The sequence below is a fragment of the Vespa mandarinia genome, chromosome 3, assembly GCF_050613455.1.
Source record: "Vespa mandarinia isolate Hongniang chromosome 3, ASM5061345v1, whole genome shotgun sequence".
NCBI lineage: Eukaryota > Metazoa > Arthropoda > Insecta > Hymenoptera > Vespidae > Vespa > Vespa mandarinia.
In genome coordinates, this window is record NC_140812.1 from 2,834,777 (window position 1) to 2,855,000 (window position 20,224).

At 40.6% G+C, this 20,224-nt stretch overlaps 1 protein-coding gene across 6 annotated transcripts in view; it reads left to right on the plus strand.

Moving 5' to 3' along the window:
* ush (Zinc finger protein ush) overlaps window positions 1-20,224 on the plus strand; it is a 141,738-nt gene that overhangs the window by 101,697 nt on the left and 19,817 nt on the right. The window contains exon 1 of one of the 6 annotated variants that reach the window (XM_085656059.1): window positions 7,316-7,704. The exons of the other annotated variants lie outside the window; for them this stretch is intronic. Coding sequence (XP_085512185.1) covers window positions 7,623-7,704 — 82 coding nt within the window. The 5' untranslated portion in view covers window positions 7,316-7,622. Of the gene's footprint in view, window positions 1-7,315; window positions 7,705-20,224 lie in introns of those variants that run through there. 6 annotated transcript variants of the gene reach the window in all.

A 20,224-nucleotide genomic window follows, 5' to 3' on the forward strand; every position in this document is an offset into this window, starting at 1 on the left:
ACTTTGCTTTCGTTTTAAAGTCGAGATGGCATTAAAACAAACGATTGATTTTCTCTTTCGATGACATACTTATTAAAAAGGAGATACGTGACAATAGTAAATTAAAATCCATCTTGTACATACACATATACGCGTCTATACGTGTATGTGTATTTTACTATGCGTTCTTCGTTAAGATATTGTGTGCGAACATTAGGTAATCTTTTTTTTGATTTTATTTTATTTTTATTTTTGTTTTTTTATTATTTGTCTATTTGTTTTTTAATGTATGAGTGATATTACAACCGTTCGACAAACTATTGGGATTATTATACGATATAATCGACGATTTTTATTTCGATTGCTACGCAATATTATCATCGTCTCAAGAGCAAAAGAAGGATAGCTAAAGAAGTACAACTTTTATCGATATTCCAGTCTATTTTTATCTTAACGCGATCTCACTGAGTCATTGTCGATCGATCCGTGTCTTTTCTATCTATCTTTATTTTCTTTCTCTCTTTATCAAACACACACACACACACACACACATACATACACACGCATTTCCACATGTATATGTATTCTCGCACGTTTTTCGATCTCTCGAAAGAAGAGAACGCGAACCAGGTTGATCACGATTTCAAAGACGAGGGAGGAAGGAAAAAAGGAAGAAAGAAAGAAAGAAAAAAAAAGAAAAAGAAAGAAAGGAAGGAAGGAGAAAGGAAGGAAGGAAGGAAGAAAGAAGGAAGAAGGAAGGAAGGAAGGAAGGAAGGAAGGAAGGAAGGAAGGAAGGATGGATGGATGGACGGATGGATGGATGGATAGATGGATGGATGGATAGAAGGATGGATAAGGAGAAGAGTAGAGGAGTAAACTCGTGAAGGAGGAGAAAGAAGAGGGTTCCACGAAAGGCAAGAACGAAATAAACGATAAGAGGGACGCCGGGTTAACCAACAAGCAAATTAACACGTGGGAGGGTCCGATCGGCAAATGAGATAATTGTGCAACGAGGGCTCCCTCGAGGCATCTTCCTTCTCTCTTTTCTCTCTCTATCTCTCTTTCTCTCTTCTCTCCTTTTCTCTCTCTCTCTCTCTCTCTCTTTCTCTTTCTCTCTTTACTCTTATATTCTCCTCTCATTCAGTCTTAGTTCGCGCTACGACGACGAGTTTTAGCTCTTTCTTCCTCTCTCTCTCTCTCTTCCTATCTCTCTCTCTTTTTCTTTCATCAACGGGCGTTATTCGTCTCACATAAACGCATGGACGAAGAAAAGAAAAGAAAAGAGAATAAGAGAAGGAAAAAAGAGTGGAGAGGAGAGGAGAGGAGAGGAAAGGAGAAAAAGTTAAAAAGGGAAAGGGCACGAGGCGATCGGGAGAGGCGTGTTAACGTTGGATGGACCCATCGATCGATCTATCGATCCCTCCGTGGCTAACCCTATCCTACCCGGGACTTCTTTATCCGCTTTTTCTTCTCGTTCGTGCCAACACATAGTTACATACGTATAACAACACGCACACGTGTAAAAATTTAAAACGAAAGAGTAAGAGTTCGTGATCGGTAGGTACCTGCTTTTCGATACTTTATAATCCGGTTTTCGGACTGTATCCTTGAACACTGTTGTTCCTTCTGAAAATCCAAATCCTAGAAGATCATCGAAACGTGACCGCCTATGCAACGATCGTTCTTTGAATCGTCCAATTAATTCCGTTCCTTCGTGTCTATCCTCCGAAGATCTCATCTCTCTCTCTCTCTCTCTCTCTCTCTCTCTCTCTCTCTCTCTCTCTCTCTCTCTCTCTCTCTCATACATATTCTTTTTCTCTTTCTCTCCTTCGTAGAACAGTAACACGTTCGTGAAATCTTCCGTGGAACAACGTAGAGATCATCAAGGATCGAAATGAAAATAAAAAATCGGTCCAATTTCTCTCTCTTTCTCTCTCTCTCTCTTCTAAGATCTTACAACACGAAGAGAAAGAGAAGGAAAAATAGAAAGAAGAACGATAAGTCTCGCCGATAAAACGGGGCCAAACATTTGTTCGCGATAAGATCCCGTATCTTCTGAGAAATCGTGCTTTTTACGTTCTTGCACGAGACCGTGTCTGTCCTTCTCCTTTCTTCGCAAAAGTTATGAGACCAAGATAGAGAGAGAGAGAGAGGAGGGGTGGCAGCTAGTGGAGAAGCACGGAAGATAGAAAGAGATAGAAAGAACTCCTCCCTCTCTGTCTCTCCTTTCTCTCTCTCATTCTCTCTCTCTCTCTCTCACTCTTTCTAACATGAAAGCAACGATGTTGTTGGTTGGTGTGCACACTCCCGGCTTCAGATAGAGATAGCTATTTTTAATAGAGGTTCCTTCGAGTGCTCGAATGCCGATAGTCGAGCGCCTATCTACCGGTAGATATTTTTAATATCGGAAACGGCCGGCCAGGGAGGGTTGTTGAGAGGGAGGGAGGGCTACGAACGGAGTCAGGAAGATAAGTCTCTACGTCGGGAAACCGGCGAGTTGGCAATTCTCTCTCTCTCCCCCTCCCTCCTCCCTCCCTTCCTCTCCCTCTCTCTCTCTCTCTCTCTCTCTCTCTCTCTCTCTCTCTCTCTCTCTCTCTCTCTCTCTCTCTCTCTCTTCCTTCCTCGTCGATCATGATCTATTCTCGAGCTCTTAGGATCGTGTATCGATCTTGCTGACGTACAAAGAGGGTGTGTCCGTTCTCTTTTTTTCTTTTCTTTTTTTTTTCTTTTCTTTTTTTTTTCTTTTCATTTCCCTTCGAGCATATTGATAACATTTGCGGATGTTCGCACAGAGAATATTTGCATTTTGGTTAATTTTAATTTACTTTTACATATTACATATGTAAATTATTATAAATATTGTTTTATTTCATAACTAAAAACCCAGTTAAATGGTTTATTACATTTTTAATCGAGCTAATCAATAAAAAATCATTCGTACTTAAGATAGTTCTTTTTTTTTTTTTTTTCTTTTAACGGTAAAATAAAATTCATATCGTTAATGAAAAAGAAGAAAAGGATGAAAAGAAAAAAAAAGAGAAACGATCATTAAATATCCGAAAATTGAAACGTCTTCTATCGTTCGACGTTATACGAACGAAAGAAAGGTAGGAAGAAAGAGATCGATGAATCGATTTCACCAAAGACGAAGAAGAGTATCGGATATCCCTCGGTCTATAGCGAAAAGGAAGGGAGGCAGGAAGGGGGGATGGGAGGGAGGGAGATAGGTAGGTAGGGAGAGAGTCGCGCTTGGTGCACGATACGCAGAGGGTGTGGGTCCGATTAACACGTTGTTTGTATAGGGGAATGTATAATAACAGGTTGCGCCGTTGGCATAGGTACCCATTTGTATCTGCAGGAGGGCATCTCGGGTTCTCTCATCCTGCTGCTCCGCTGGAAAGAAAGAGAGATAGAGAGAGAGAGAGAGAGAGAGAGAGAGAGAGAGAGAAAGAGAGAAAGAGAGAGAGAGTAAGGTCGAATGAATGACTGTGCGTGAAAGAGGAAGAAGAGGGAAAAGAGAGAAGAGTAGGTAGGGGTCGTATCTGCATTGCATCGGCGAACCGTCCCCATGTGCACCATGAAGAGCTTACTTCTCTCTCTCTCCCCCTCAATCTCTCTCTCTCTCTCTCTTCGTGGTTCAGTCTTCTCTCTTTCTCTCTCAATACACCTGGTGCTCATCGTCTCGATCTCGATGCAGCCCTGAAGGACTCTCTCTCTATCTTTCTCTCTCTCTCTCTCTCTCTCTCTCTCACTCTCTTTCTCTCTCTCGCTTGATCGTTTTTTACTCTTTTTCGTTAAGGCCATCAGCACCACCGTGGCAGATCAGTACGATCCATGAGAAAAAGAGAATACTCGTGGTCTGTCCAACGTTTGACGATAATAATAATTTTTATAGTATTCGATCTCCAATTCGTATCGATAGATACGAATGGTTATACCAAAGAGAAAGGGAAACACTAGATAGAGCTAATATTTCGTTCGTTTAGACACTTCTAACTCCGTAGAGATATTTCGATGGAATTAATATCCGGTCCCGATAGGCTTGTATTCTACATCGATACTCGATACCGTAGCAATATCGATACCGGCTGCGTTTCCTTTCGTGGTTAATAGCCCCGACGAGATTCACGCCTGGTTTATACATAGATAGGTATGATGTTGTGTCCTACGTGTCTGTCGGAGGGTTCCTGTTTTATCAAAAAACTCGGCTCATCGCCCTCTTCTTCTTCTTCTTCTTCTTCTTCATCTTCCTCATCTTCGTTTTCATCATTTTCTTCTTCTTTTTCTTCTTTTCTTTTGCTTCACACACATCGATATTCTTTATCGGCCGTTCAGCATATCCCAGGAACATTACGGTTGCCGGTTGATTGATATACAAAGTTGACAAAGTGTGACATCGACATCGTAGACGAGCCAACCGTCTTCGTTCGTTCGTTCGTTCGTTCGTTCGTTCGTTCGTTCGTTCGTTCATTCGTTTCCACCTTACATCGTGGTCGTTGTTGGATACAGAGGTAATGGCCCGGCAACGATATCTCACCATTGTGCCCCGGTTACGCGAGTTCTCTGTTTCGTATCTTTCACCGAGAGTGAAAGATCATCCGAATCGTTCCTTCACCGAACCTACCGACTATTTCATACGTGTTTCTTGTGTAGCTGAGTAGAACGATAAGAACCGATCGATTGAAAATTCGACTTTCCACCAAGAAATATATCTTCCTCCTTTTCTTTCTACCGATGGACCGTTTTAACCCTATTATTCAAATATCAGATATGTATCATTCGATCTTCGTCATTTTACTTTAACTGCGACATATATACGAACGTAGTTATTTATATAAAATGATACTTATTTAAAAAAAGAAAATATTTACAATAAATCTACTAAAGTTTCAGTAGATCATTGAAATTTTATTAATAATTATAATATTCTCTTGGACAAAAGATATTAGAAAATGTTTTTTATAATTATCTAGAGTAAATATCCTAAAGGGACATATCGTTATTTATTTGGGATATGAATAAAAATCCAAAAAAATAAGTATGAATCCGTTTAAGAATCGGCGCGAAAATAATGGGAAGGTTGGGGTGGAGGTAGAGGTGGAGTGAGTGAGAGAGTATCACTCGATACATATCCTCAAAAAGTTGTCGACTCGAATAATCCGTGCGATGGCATCGTCGTAGTCGTCATAGTCATCGGACTTGTGTCGGTGGATTGGTGTGTTATAAGAGCTTATCGCGAAGCGCACGCGGTCGCCAGTGCCAGTCACCGGGCGCGGAATTCTGAAGAATTCGTGGCCCAGGGAGAGAGATCCGTTCTATAGAAATATTCTTTTGTCTGTGTATGTGTATGTACTTACTTATTTATGTACATATGTATCTACTACGTATGTATGGCGTCGTGTTCTTGTAGACCGAGTTTTTTGATTACGATGAATTTTTCTTTACCCGGTGGGAACCAAGCATCGCCTTCGCGTCGATAGCGTTGTGAAATAAAACGAATCAACCCTTTTATCTTTCTCTTTTTCTTTCTCGTCTCTCTCTCTCCCTCTCTCTCTCTTTCTCTTCATCAAGTTCAACAATATCTCGATTTATAATTTCTGAATTTTATTCTGAATTAAAAGATAAATGATTCGGAATCTAAAGAAAAAAAAAAGAAAAATAAATCATAAAAATGATTGATGAAATATATTGTAAATTAACATTCGATCGTTTATGTCTGAAAATATAAAAAAGACTAAAAAGAAATATAAGAAATAGATAGAGATGCCTGTTATCATCTAGTTGTAACTAGACGTATCTCACGCGACCCGTTTTTTTTCCCTCTTCGAAAGTAGAAAGAGAAAGAGAAGAAGAAGGAGAAAGAGTGTCCTATTCCTCTTCCTACTAACCTCCCAACACCTCTCCCCCAGTCACCTCCCTACGAAGAGAGAAAGAAATAAGAGGGAGAGTCGCAGCACTTCCTTATCTATCGTAACGACTGCTCGTTATTAATCGGTGCGCCCTGTTCAAGATACGAACCTTACACCCTCTGGCACCCATCCCCCACGTAACACCAATACACATATATATACATAGACATATACAAACACACATTTAGATAGACGTTACACAGTCTTACACATACACGGTTCATAGAGGCAGCGTTTGCTGCGTGGTTGCGCATAGTCCCGATGGAAACGAGCGTATCTCTCTCTCCGTTTTTCCTTCCTTCTCTCTCTCTCTCTCTCTCTCTCTCTCTCTCTCTTCCTCTCTTTTTCCCTACGTATACCCATTTCCGTATCGGGCCACGATACCGGAGAAATCGGCAATGCATGTGCGTCTGGGATACGCGCGTTTCTCTTGCACACACGATGATTTATTATTTTTATCTCGCTAGCAGCTTCTTCTGTAACTCGGACTTGAGAAGGAGAGAGAAAGAGAGAGGAAGAGGGAGAGAGAGAAAGAGAGACAAAGAGAGAGAGATATAGAGATATAGATAGGACACTGTTTTTCGAGGAAAGGAAGAAAATATAAATTACGACTCATTTAAAAAAAAGGAAAAAATGAAAAAAAAAGCGTAATAACCTTGATCGTTTATCAAGAATTCGATCGTCCCCCTCCGCTCGAATGATATCTCCCTTAAGATTAATCATTGTAATTCATTGTAGAATGGATAGAAAGAGTGTCTGAATCGCAGTTGGGCTACTATTCACAAATTACTATAGAAGGAGAAGGAAAGAAAGAAAGAGAGAGAGAGAGAGAGAGAGAGAGAGAGAGAGAGAGAAGGAGAGGAAGTGGGAGTAAGAGTCGCATTAGCCCTGATATTTTTAAAATCGTAATGTTGGCACGATAATTCGAACGATAACTCTAACGACGATAGCTCCGAGGATAGTCCGACGACGCGTTCGGGCTCGTCTCCAATTCAGAGGGAAGAAGTTGCTGGGTTTCTACGAGCGTGCCGTTAACTAACGACTCGATGAAAAGCTCGTTGTTCGGGTTCGCCAGTGGGAGGGGGTGGAGAATCGGGGGTAGGTAGGTAGGTAGATATGGAGAAGGGTGATAGATATTGAGTAAGGATGGTGTTAGTAAAAGCGAGACGAAGATAGCGGAGTTCTCGGTACGTAACCTTCCTACCATTCATCCAAACTAACCAGGACCTTCCCTCTTCTGCTACTATAGTTGATCGCTAAGAAATTGCCCGGAAATATACGAGTCGCAGAATGAGAGGCTCCCTGCCTTCCTGTTCTTCCTGGCTGAGTGCCTGTAGCATCCCTTTCGCGACTAACTTTTAAAGGGTTTCTCTTCGAAGGATATTCCCGACCAAGCGAGTGGAGATCCATTAACGAAGCTAAGAACGATTATAGGCGTGTCGTATGAAAACGAGGTACTCTATGGCTTTTGGACCGATAGAACGATGGACGATGAGAATTTTAAAGCGAGCGAACGAGCGAGCGAGCAAGAGAGAGAAAGAGAGAGAAAACGGATCTACCTACCGAGAATGTATTTCGACGTTCAAGGACGAATGGCTCCTCTCCAGCTTGAAGTAGCCTCCACCACGAGCTGCTTTCCGGGTTCGACGTTCTAATTTGTATAATTCGATCGTTTCGTATTGTCGTTAGCCGACCGGATTATGCTGCGGATGCACGAAGACCCGAAGTATCTTTATGGCCCATTGTGCGATGTGCCTTCCTTCGATCTCGCTCGAAGATCGTACGCAGAATTCCTTCGGCCTTCACGATCGAGAAGGTACTTCGCGAAGTTAGGTACTTACTTGCATGCATACATACGTGCACATGTTGGTACATGTTGGTAATGCGAGAGTCCGCGAAGAAAAGAGAGAAAAAGGAAGAAAGAAAGAAAAAAAGAAAGAAAAAAGAAAGAAAGCCTCTTTGTTCTGCGTGAGTTTTTATTTTTACACACAAACACACACACACACACACATACATGCGTATATAAAGTCGTTCGCGGTATATAATATCAAATTTATTTTTTTCTTTACCCTTCCTAAATGATAACGCTTGTCGTTCGGTAGGGAGGAAAAAAAATCACGTGCAGAAAAACGGTCTAAAAAATTGCTCTTGTATATATCTCCTATCACGTTCGAGTGAAAAGAAAGATAGGTAGATATATATGTGTATATATATATATATATATACATGTATACACACACACACACGCGCGCGCGCACACACACACACATATATATATATATATATATATATATATATATATATATATAGAGAGAGAGAGAGAGAGAGAGAGAGAGAATATCTAGTGGTAGTAGGTAGAAAAATTGAAGCGAGCAGCTCATTACGGGTAATCAATAACCGATACATTATCGCTAGGGGTGTAGACGTAGGGTGGAGCCCGATAGAGAGGGATAGAAGAGGTAGAGGTAGAGTAGTAAGAGGAGGAGTAGGAGAGGAGGGCTGGCACAGCTCATCTCCGTCCCACGGAAAGAGGGACGACATTGGAAGGCGGCTCTCGCAGTGTGAGAAGGGGATGACGTAGCGCCGGTATGAAATGGCTGGAGAGAGGGGGTAGAAGGGGTTCCGATTTACACAAGTATATTGAATTTATTGAGATGAGCCTAGGGATACGGGCAGGAGGATATTAGCTGCCTACCAACCACCTCGACGTTTCATACCACCCTTCTACACATCCCTCGTTCGCGGCCATCCCTTCGGTCTCTCTCTCTCTCTCTCTCTCCCTCTTTCTCCCCCTCTTTCTCTTCCTCTCTCTCTTTCTCACTAGTTCACTCACTCACTCACTGTGTTGCTCTCACTCGTCCCGTCTCACTCTTCCTCGTTTTCCTCTCCCGGCATTGCCTTCGTCGTTCTCTCGCATTTATTAAGATCGCGAGCCTGATTTATGCCAACCGATAGAGCCAACGAGAAGAGAAGGATGGAGAGAAAGAGAGAGAGAGAGAGAGAGAGAGAGAAAGAGAGAGGTGGAGTAGATAAAGAGAGAATATCAGAACGTAAGCGAGAAAAAGAGACTGCGAGAACAGAGAGTTCAGCAGGATTCGAAGTAAATTTAATATGAACCTAACGTTTTATCAACTACGTTAGTCCTGCTACGAATTCTATTTGCGATTAATTTAAATGAGTATTTAAGCTAATATAATAACAATAATAATTATAAAAATAATAATAATAATATTGATATTATTACTACAATTTTAGGGATGTAAAACTTTTCTAATTGTATTTTTTTTTAATTTCTGTTACAGGTAAGTGAGAAAAGCATGCATTCAACAATCATCATTATTATATAGTAAGTGGTAGAACATTAAGTAGTTAGGAGATTTGAAAATTGCTGGCCCCTTTTCACGGCCGTCTCGTTTTCATAATCACAGTACTTCCGTGCATAACTTTATCAGTCTTGTCCGACGTTCTCTCGCGAGAGATCTCGCGCTCTTGCGAAAGGAACGCTGTCGTCGAGCTTCTCCGGGGATCCCTCTCGCGACACCCTTTCCCTATCCTTTCTCTCACACTCTCTCTCTCTCTCTCTCTCTCTCTCTCTCTCTCATTCTTGGTTAAAGGGTCCTGCGGATTCTGCGGCTCGACGAGAACGATCCTCGGCCGTCCTTATCTTCGGCGGCCAGTCGACGTTCTACAACTTAACCCTTCTAAGGCAGAGTACTCGGTGCACGAGATTACCTTCGCGAGACCACCCTTTCTCTTTCTCTCTTTCTCTGTCTCCATCTCTCTCTTTCTCTCTCTCTCTCTCTCTCTTTCTCTCTCTCTTTCTCTCTTTTTACGTTTTCTCCTTTTCACTCGAAATTCTCCATGGAGAATCAAACGAACAAGAAATTAAACATCTTGTTGATATGTTTACAAAATATTAAAAAATTTGTCGATGATGATTTTTTCCTACAATTAAAAAAATGAAATCTTCGATCTTGAAATAAAAGAAAAAAAAAGAAAACAGCGGGAAATTTAAACGTCTCCTTTGAATGTTTCTCTCTTGAAAACACTCGATACACGAATGTTTTACAATAACGGGATAGATAAAAAGACGGACGGTTGAAAGGGAGGTATGAATACGCGTGAGCGCACACGAGAGAGAGAGAGAGAGAGACAGAGAGAGAGAGAGAGAGAGAGAGAGAGAGAGAGAGAGAGAGAAGAGGAGCCGCCGCTGGGAAAAGGCTGCTGTCAGACGATAAGACGGCCAAGATTGACGGATATGAATGTGCTGAAAGAGCGAGGGTGGGTGAAAGAGATTCGTCGCCTTCAATACAAACTTCTTATCCGTGGTAACAGATCGCGAAGAAATTCTTATTTCTCTTTCCTTTATAAGCGAGCGAACGAACGAGCGAATATAAAAAAAAAAGAGGAAAAAGAAGAATAAAAGAAAAACAAAAAAATATATACAGCGTATCTTTTCGTATAGAATTTTAAGACACCTATCCTCTTTAATGTCACTTCGAAAAAATTCGCTTTACTTTTTATTTCTTAGATGCTTCGCTTCGCGTTATTGACCTACATAAAAAAATTTTTTTTCTCGATCATACTTATACACAAACACGCGCATATGCTTGATTGATCCCTTTTCGGAAGTACATACTCGATTAAGGGGTTAGGATAAGAAAAAAAAATTCGATCATAGAAATTAACGTAACTTCGGATGCAGATATAATTCTTTTCTTTTTGCTTACGAAAAAAAAAACAAATAAAAGGCACTCAGAAATATAAGGTCTTATCTGATAGAATGTATCTCATTACAAGGAGATGTCATTTGATCTTGGAAAAAAAAAGATTTCTTTTTTCTACTTTCTGATTTTTTCATAAACAAACATGTTTACCTCCATTTTTTTTTTAATGCCAATTAAAACGAAATGACGAATATGAATTGATAAGCAAACTTTTTGTCATCATTTTTCTTTGATTATTAACGATATAAAGTGTTCATCAAAACATTTTATTCCCTTAACGATAAAATAAAACAGTGTTATTAAAACTAAAAAAAAGAAAAACCAACTTTTTAGAAAAACAACTAATTATCGCTTTATAGAGATATTAAATAATAATACAAAGAAACAAAAAAAAAGAACATCATCCAAGAAAACTTTTCACGAAATCTAATAATTCATCTAATCAGAGTCTTCTCCAAAGCTGTATCTAAGTGATAGACGATACTCCCAACGGTAGCTCGCGTTTTACCCCGTAACAGGGGATGGAAGGATAGTTGCTCGGTGAGAGCGAGATTGGGGCGCGGGGGTGGTATTTAGATATTCTAATGGCCGCCTGATAACGGGACGCGCCACCATCCGCGATAAAGACGCCGCCACCACCTCCACCTCCTCTGCCACTACCACCACCACCACCATCACCACCACCATCGTCGTCGAAGGATTCCCGTGTGCGAGAGAGAGAGAGAGAGAGAGAGAGAGAGAACGACGCTGTGCTTCGCTGATAACGGAACTTGCGCTCGTTGTTTACGTATACGCTCTTCGCCTAAGGTATGCCTTTACGTCCAGGTTACATACATAGAGAAACACGAAGTACGTATATGCGTTTGTGTATGTAGAGTGTGAGATATCGCAGATATGAGACGTAGAGGAGGACGAGGAACTCCCGTCGCGATTCTTGATCGCACTTTCGATTCGACGTTAACGACGAGAACACGTCGGCAAGTAGAAATCGAAGAGATTCGTGTAATACTTGCTGCTGTGGTCCGATTCTGTTAAATCGATTCACAGGAATATCAACATTTGTTATAAAAAGAAAGAATAATACAAAAAAAATACATATATATATATATATATATATATATCTTCGAATGCAGTGCTCTTAGTCTTCGTTTCGTGTGAAAGTAAAAAGGGTGAGAAGTGGACGATAAGGAAGTCGATAAATTACGAGGAAAAAAAGAGAAAAACAAAAGAAAAGAAAAGGAAGAAAAAAGAGAAAGAAAGTATTTATACGAGCTGTCGGCAATTATATTTTATAAATTAATCTTCTCCACTCTCAACTCTCTCTCCCTCTTTTTCTCTCTGTCTCTTTCGATCTCACCTTCTTCTTTCTCTTTAATTATCCGCGCATCGAGATTCAAAGTCGAAGAAACACGAAAGGAAGATGCTGTTCTTCTCCGATTACCACGATCGTCCTCCCTTGCGATCCAGTTACATTCATACGATCAGAATGCAGGAATACGAAGATATAGAGAGGAACAAGACGATCCTCTCTCTCTCTCTCTCTCTCTCTCTCTCTCTCTCTCTCTCTCATTCTCTCTCTCTCTCTCTCTCATTCTCTCTTGCACTCTCTCGCGTGATATCGAAGGTCCTCGTGAGAGGTAGTGGAACTTCGAGAAAAGGATCGCAAAATCCCCCCACCTCTCTTTCTTTCTTTCTTTCTATCTTTCTCTCTTTCAGTCTTATGTATATTCTTTGACCATGTTCGGAGACGAGGAACGTGCACACGCGGATATACACAAGACCGAGCACGAATGATCTCTCTCAAGGTGGAACGTGTTAAACTTATCCCCGGCGTGCGGTGTCCGACCGCTCTGGAGATATGTTAATCAGCGTCTGGTGCAAAACGATTCTCAAACCTGGACGATAGTTGCATTTGCGTGCGTCGAATCGCTGTGGTGTGTCTTCGGTAATTATAAATCACCCTCCCGTATGTTAATTTCTTCATTCTTTCTTTTTCCCTCTCTCTCTCTCTCTCTCTCTTTCTCTCTTTCTCTCTCTCTCTCTCTCTCTCTCTCTCTCTCTGTTTCTTTTCTTCCTCTCTGTCGCTCTTATGGCCAAGCTCGTGACTATATATTTTACGATCTCTAATTAGGCCGAGAAGAAGGAAGAGAAAAAGAGATCGAGTCTAAGTGAAGCTTTCTGTCTTACCCTTTCATGTGCAAAGATTTCGAGCACGATTCCTTCGATTTTTCCTTTCTCTTCATTCTTTTCTTTAATCCCTTTAATTTCTTTGATTTCTTCAATTTTTTAATTTGCCTTTCTTTCTTCCTTTTTTTGAACATTTTACATTCGAATGAATATCGATGATCGTTTACGAAGAATAAGAGGAAGTTTAAGAAAGGGTTGGGTAAAGAGGTGCACACGGAAAAAGATGGAGATAGAAGGAGAAATGCGCGAGAATAAGAGAGAGAGAGAGAGGGAGAGAAAGAGAGAGAGAGAGAGAGAGAGACAGAGAGAGAGAGAGGAAAAGAGAGAGAACGAGCGAGAAACGATATCGGTGCCATATTAGAGGAAGTTATAAATCGCAACGAATCTAAAATTGATCTTTTCTGCAAAGGGAGCTAGCGGTTCGCTTCGTCGTCGTCGTCGTCGTTGCCGTCGTTACCCCGCGTTCGCACCTCGCTCGTTTTTACGGCCATGTGTATTTCCTCGCGAACGTTGAACACACTCCCTCTGACTTTCTCTCTCTCTCTCTCTCTCTCGCTCTCTCTTTTCGAAAGCATAGGTGGTACATGCGAGAGGGTAGAAATCAGAGAGAGAGAGAGAGAGAGAAAGAGAGGAAGAGAGAGTGAGAGAAAGGGAAACGGCTAGGCAGCTATCGAGAGAAGCCTTCGCGAGATATATCGATTGCGACGCGTCTGCGAGTTCGAGATAAGCTCGATCCGCATAGCTTCGGCTGTCGTGCCTCTCCCACTATCCTCTTGCACCCCTCTTGCCGCACCCTCATCCTTCTCGTCACCACTACCACTACTACCACCACCATCGGTCCAACCATAGACCCCTCTCTCTCACTCTTTCTCTTTCTCTCTCTCTCTCTCTTTTTCTCTTTCTCTCTCTTGAGCCAGCGAAACTGGCCTGCCTGCTAACGATCTTCGACTCTTTCAGGGAACCAATCTCGAGCGTATTTCGAGCTCGTTGTGAGATGATCCAAATCTTTCTGGATTATTTGCTAACCTAGGTGTCTCTCTCTCTTTCTCTCTCTCTCTCTCTATCTATTTATCTATCTATCTCTCTTTCTTTATCTCTTTCTTTCTTCGCTTCTTTTCCGGTTGTTTCTATCAATTAATCATAATTTTTTTACACATCTTCTCTCCATGATGATCCTGTCAGAGTTTAAGTGTCTCTACGATAAAAAATAATCTCAGTCGAATAAATAATTAATTCGTTTCGAGTTATGTAATGATTAATAATAAGCTATTGTTTAAGATTCACTTGACATTAGCATTATCGCGTTTCTAATTACATTATTATTCGATAGGGATATTTCGTTAAAGAGACATCGATGCTTTCGATCATCAGGACATTCGGCATACACTGTATTTGAGGATGGTCGAAACATCGAGCAGTCATTGTACAAAATAAGAAGTATGACGAATCGATAGCGATCACTCTTTAAGAACTCTTGAACTCATTATATTCTACAAACGATTTCTTCGACTGTATCCGGCAACGGTCAGACACGACAAGTCGAACGTTCAAGTAGGTAGGTAGCTTGATACCTACCTACTCACATATCTACCTGTCTACCTACCTACCCTACCTACTGCGATCCGACGGACTGAGATGATCCATCACGTTTCCATGCGAATTCCACGCACGATCGTGTTGTATCGTGCAATTAATGACGGTTCCACGGCTTCAGGAGGATTATTTAGCAAGTATCGGCAGCGAGTTTCCGATGACCGAAACATTCTTTCATAATCATCCTTTTATCGTGCCTTCGGCTATACGCGCTTGAATTTTTTAATCACCGATTGAACGATGTCTTAAAATCATCTGAAAGTGACTACTTTCAACGATGAATTTCGTGGAAAATAAGTACGGTAGGTACATAAAAAAACCGCTAGTAACACTCTTTTCGAGTTCGACGAATTCTATAGGGGTGGGCGCACGCGAAAGAGCATTTAATATCGCTATAAAACTATTCCTTTCTTTTGTAACACTAAACCATGAGGGTATTGGTAGGTTAATGTACATACATACTTTCACGTGCACGATATAAACTCGTTTCCTACTTGCTTTTTTCAAATACGCAAAAGAGCACTGATTGCGAACGCAATCAGTCGCGTTTAAAATCCCAACCAGAGTGATTTCAATCATAAGCCTCCCTTTCTTCTCTCTTTCTTCCTCTCTCTCTTTTTCTCTTTCTTTCTCTCTCTTTCTCTCATTTGCTCATTGTAACTCGCTCGTTCGATCCGTTAAAAGTAACATGCAACGAGTCGAACTGACGCTGGCTAATCTTAAAGATTTATTACACATTTAAAAGTGCGTGTCCGCGAAAATCCTTTTTTCCGTTTAATTATCGAAGGGAAAGCTATTTTGATCTTTGAGCTTTAACTGAGTCTATTTAAAGATATATCTAACGTGATATTGAATTGCTTTATTATTTAATTTAAAATGAAAAAGGAACATTGAAACAATATTCTTTCAGTATATATCCTTCTTTTATGTCGGAATATTTAGCATCGGATGGATAAAAAAGACCTTTTAAATTGTTCTTATAAAAAATTTCAAAAATATCCAGTTATTACAAGATAAGAACGAACGTGAGACGATTTTCAAGTTGGGTATTTATTTCAAAACGAACATTTTGATCGACTTTACCATCCTTTAATCGTACATATTAACCATTTCTCGGTAATTAAATTAATATCGGTAATTATATTAGATCGCACGTGCCTGAAGGAAGTTTACGCATTATTGGTGGCATCCTGTTGCCTTTATCGTACAATATATATTATTGGGATTGTTTCTCTCTTTCTCTTTCTCTCTCTCTCTCTCTCTCTTTCTCCCCTCTCTTTCTCACTCTCTCTTTCTCCCCTCTCTCGCTCCCGCTCTTTTTCTCACAAAGTACCGATCGGTATTCATTACGCTAATATCACGTCATCCAGTGGCATCCTGTAATCAAGCGGCTCACTCGGCGTTCGCCATGTGCGGTTCGCCATGTGCCGTTCTCCATGTGCCGTTCGCCACCCCCCGGAGCGAAGGCCGAGGCGTGTTATTAGAAGGCCATCCCGCGACTGCGAACAGGCCTCTTGCTCTTTCCGTGTAAGACGGTAGGTAGTTCTCATCGAGATTTATCGAACGACTACCTTGACTCCTTCTCTCTCTTTCTCTTTTTCTTTCTGCACCTGCTCACTTCGCTCTCTTTTTCATAATGATGATGATGATGATGATGATGACGGCAATGACGATGAATACGAAGACGACAATGATGATAAATAATTAAATTTTACATGGTTATTATGCTAATGATGATAACGAAATTGTATATGAATTTTACATTATAAGAAAACTCTTCACATTATATAGTTTAACCGAATATTTCTTCCACAATCGTTAATACGAATCGGTAATACGAAAGCAAAAGAGAAAGACAGAAGTAGAGTCCTCGGATAGGAGGAGCGATCGTTGACTTCTCTTACACGAAAAAGGGAAAATGTTGTTAGTTTCAAGCGACTCCTCCTTCTTCTTCTCCTCCTTCTCCTCTTTCTCCTCCTTCTCCTCTTTCTCCTCCTTCTCCTACTTCTCTTCTTTCTCCTCCTTCTCCTTCTCCACCTCCTTCTCCTCCAAACATGGCAAGTTGCTTGTGATATAGCGTTCTTGGGTCCCTTTGCTAAAATCGCATCCACTGTGCCTTTCTCTTTTTCTTCTTCCCCTACCCTTACTCCTTCTTTCCCTCTCTCTCTCTCTCTCTCTCTCTCTCTCTCTCTCTCTCTCTCTCTCTCTCTTTCTCTCGCCTTCTTTCTTTCTTTCTCTTTTTTTTTCGGGAAACAGAACTTCGATACACTTGCCACGTATGGAACGAGTAAGTACGTGCGACTAAGGATACACAATCGATTCTATCGATCGTCCGAAGAATTTCAACGATTATCGAGAAAACTACTCTCGTAGCATGGAATCGAGCATCTTCATCCTGTCTTCTCTTCATTTGTTCTTAGATTTCGTTTCTCGGATCGCGTTATAAATTTTACCGTCCTGCAGGAGAAACGTGAGAGTATCTTTTTCTCTCTCTTTCTCTCTCTCTATCTCTCTATTTATCTATTTATCTCTATCTTTATCCTTCTTTTTCTTTATTTCTTTCTCTCAGATCCATATGGATAATTGGCCAATCGTTGAAAGCCGCGATGGAGCCGCCATGCGACTTGCCCTCTATTTCTTCTCGCGGAGAAGAAAGAGAGAGAAAGAGAGAAAGAGAGTAAGTGCATAAGATCGACAAAGATCTCTCGATCCTCGCCACCAGTTCGAAGTCCTCCTCCAAGCGTGCTGATCTATGAATGGGTCCAGAAACCGGAGGAGGCCAGACGATACCGATTGGTCGAGAGGTTCACCACTCTGCCAACCGTTCGACCAATCCTTCGGTACTCTCTTTTCTCTCTCTCTCTCTTTCTCTTTCTTTCTCTCTCTCCACACACCGACATCTCCACCTCCTTCACCTTTTCCTTTTTGCCAAACCATTCCTTTTCCTCCTCCTCCTCCTCATCTTCCTCTTGTTCTCCTCCTCCTTCTTCTTCTTCTGCTTCTTCTTCACATTCGTCCTTTCGTTCCTTTCTAGCAAGCTTTGCTCGCGCATTGTTTGGAAATACGCGCTTCGATCAACGAAAGATACGCGACTTCTCTCTCTGTTTCTCTCTCTCTCTCTCTCTCTCTCTCTCTATATATATATATATATATATATATATATATATATATATATATATATCTTTTTCTCTTTTTTCTTCTTCAACACACCCCACCCTATCGTCTCCATGATTTTTACTCGTTCATTTACCCTCCTCTACACCGAGACAGAAGAGAAACACTAGCGTGCCTTTCTTACCTTCGTGGATCGTATCCTCGAGCATAGGTACGCGCGTCCAAGTCTTGTACGCAATTTGTTCACGTCGAGAATGAAAGTCAGCTCGTGCGTTACGTTCCAAGAACGATCCTTTTCTCATCGAGGGGACTATTCCAAGATTTTGTCGGATTTTCTAGACGTACCTGCTATTTTTTTTTCGTTCTCTCACTCTCTCTCTCTCTCTCTCTCTCTCTCTCTTTTTCTCTCTCTTTCCCTCTTTCTCTCTTTCTCTGTTTCTTTTTTTTCTACTTTGATTAATTAAACATTTTTTGCATAAAACATTCTTACTGAAAAGAAATGGAACATTGAAAATTGAAGATTTATAAGAGGCTATCTTAAAACTTGACTATTGTATTTGCCCTTGATGCAACATCACTCTATCAACTAAAATCAACTCTATCAACTTCTTCTCTTTTTCTATTCTTTGAATTTCAATGACAGAATAAAATGAATCATTGATGATTCATATAATAAACCACAAAACGATAATGCTCAATATCTCTTACGAAAGATATAATGTTATTATTAATTACATTACTATCTAATTTCAATAAATATTATTATTAAAAAATATCGTAAGCTATGTTTCTTACGTTATCGTTTGAAATATTATCGCAATGAAATGTATTAAAACAAATCAAAAAGAAGAAAAACAAGTAACAACCGTGTTCACGATCGATCACGATCCATCTTATTATAGAGGAACCATCGCTATTATAGAGAAACTCGGGAAGTTTGTAAGTCGTCGGAAGTCGAGTTTGAAATGCGTTACGAAGTTCCGTTGAACGAAGAACCAACGATGGACTACACGACAGAGAAAAAGAGAGTGGAATGTGTGTAAGAGTGCGCGCGCGATCAGTGTCAGTGGACGAGCGAACGATTAGCGCGAAAAACGAGTTCACGACGTGCGAATCTCAGGAAAAAGGTAAGCAAGTAAGCAAGCAAGCAGTCAGGCAGGCAAGAAGGCAAGTAGGCAGGTAGTAGCAAACAGGCATAGCTTATCCTTTACTTTCTAAGCACAACTGGCAAAGAGAGACTGTTCTTCTCTTCTCTTCTCTCTTTTCGTTGGCGGGACGTCGAGCTCGCGTTCGACGATAAATCCAGCTCGCAGGGAAAACGTCTCGTTAGTCGCCAAAGTGCACGCGAGAGAAGAAGTCGAGAGATCTTTCGGAGATCCGAACGAGATCCGAACGGACGTTGAGGTCACTGCCGACCTCGTGTCCTCCTACTCTTCTTCTTCTACTACTACTATTACTATTACTACTACTATTACTACTACTACTACTACTATTACTACTACTACTACTACTACTACTACAACTACTACTACTACTACTACTATTACTACTACTACTACTACTACTCTACTACTACTGCTACTACTACTATTACTACTACTACTACTACTACTACTCTACTACTACTATTACTACTACTACTTCTATTACTTCTTCTTCTCCGATCTACTCTGCTTTCGTTTTTCGTTCTGAAAAAGGAAACTCTAGCTTGAAAGCTCTGACATCTTGACGATGGAAACTGGTGTTAGGAAGAATCTCGAACATTGTCCAATCGATTGTAGTAAGCAGTTACAAATGAAAAGGATCAAATGTTTCATTGGCTTACAAAGAAAAGAAAGAGAGAGATAGAGAGAAAGATAGAGTGAAGGGAGAAAGAGAGAAAGAGAGAAAGAGAGAAAGAGAGACTGAAAGAGAGAGAGAGAGAGAGAGAGAGAGAGAGAGAGAGAAAGAAAGAGAGCATACTCGATACAAAAAAAGGAAGGTGAAAAACAAATATTCGTTGTTACGTTTCGTCTCTAAAAATGAAACGAAAAGATAAACAAAATAAGAAAAGCTCCAAAGTTTGGAGGATAGAAAATAATGCCAGGAAAAGTCTCGATTGTTGCAATATTAGAAAAAAAAAGTATTTGGTTAGATCAAGCTCTTAAAGTAGAATACAATCAAGATCTAAAAATATCAAAACGAAAAACATTCATTTTTTACGTGGAACAATATCCAAGGAAACATTTTGTTGATCGTTATCGGCCAGACGAAACATCGATACCGATTAATCTTAAAACAAGAGGAAAAACCGAAACGACGAGAATCAAATGCGGCCCTGAGGAAGACACGATGTGGTAGTAGGAGCCGGCAAACCGCTAATTTAATATCTCTCTCGTCCTTTATTTTCGCGCGGCTAATGGCAGCAAATTTACTCGCAGCTCGTTATCGTCGGCACTCGCCTTCTCGGCGAAAGAAAAGAAGAAAGGGAGGGAGGAAGAGAGAGAGAGAGAGAAAGAGAGAGAGAGAGAGAAGAGATAGAGAGAAGAGAACGAGAAGAATCTTTCCTGACCGGCACCCACTACCTTCAAAAGACTTACGACTTCATCGAGGAAAAGGATAGGTGATAATGACACGAAGAGTAGATATATAAAAGAATATAAAATCAAACAGGAGAATGCATTAAAAAAAAAAAGAAAAGAAAAAGAAAGGAAATGGAAATTAAAATTTTACGAG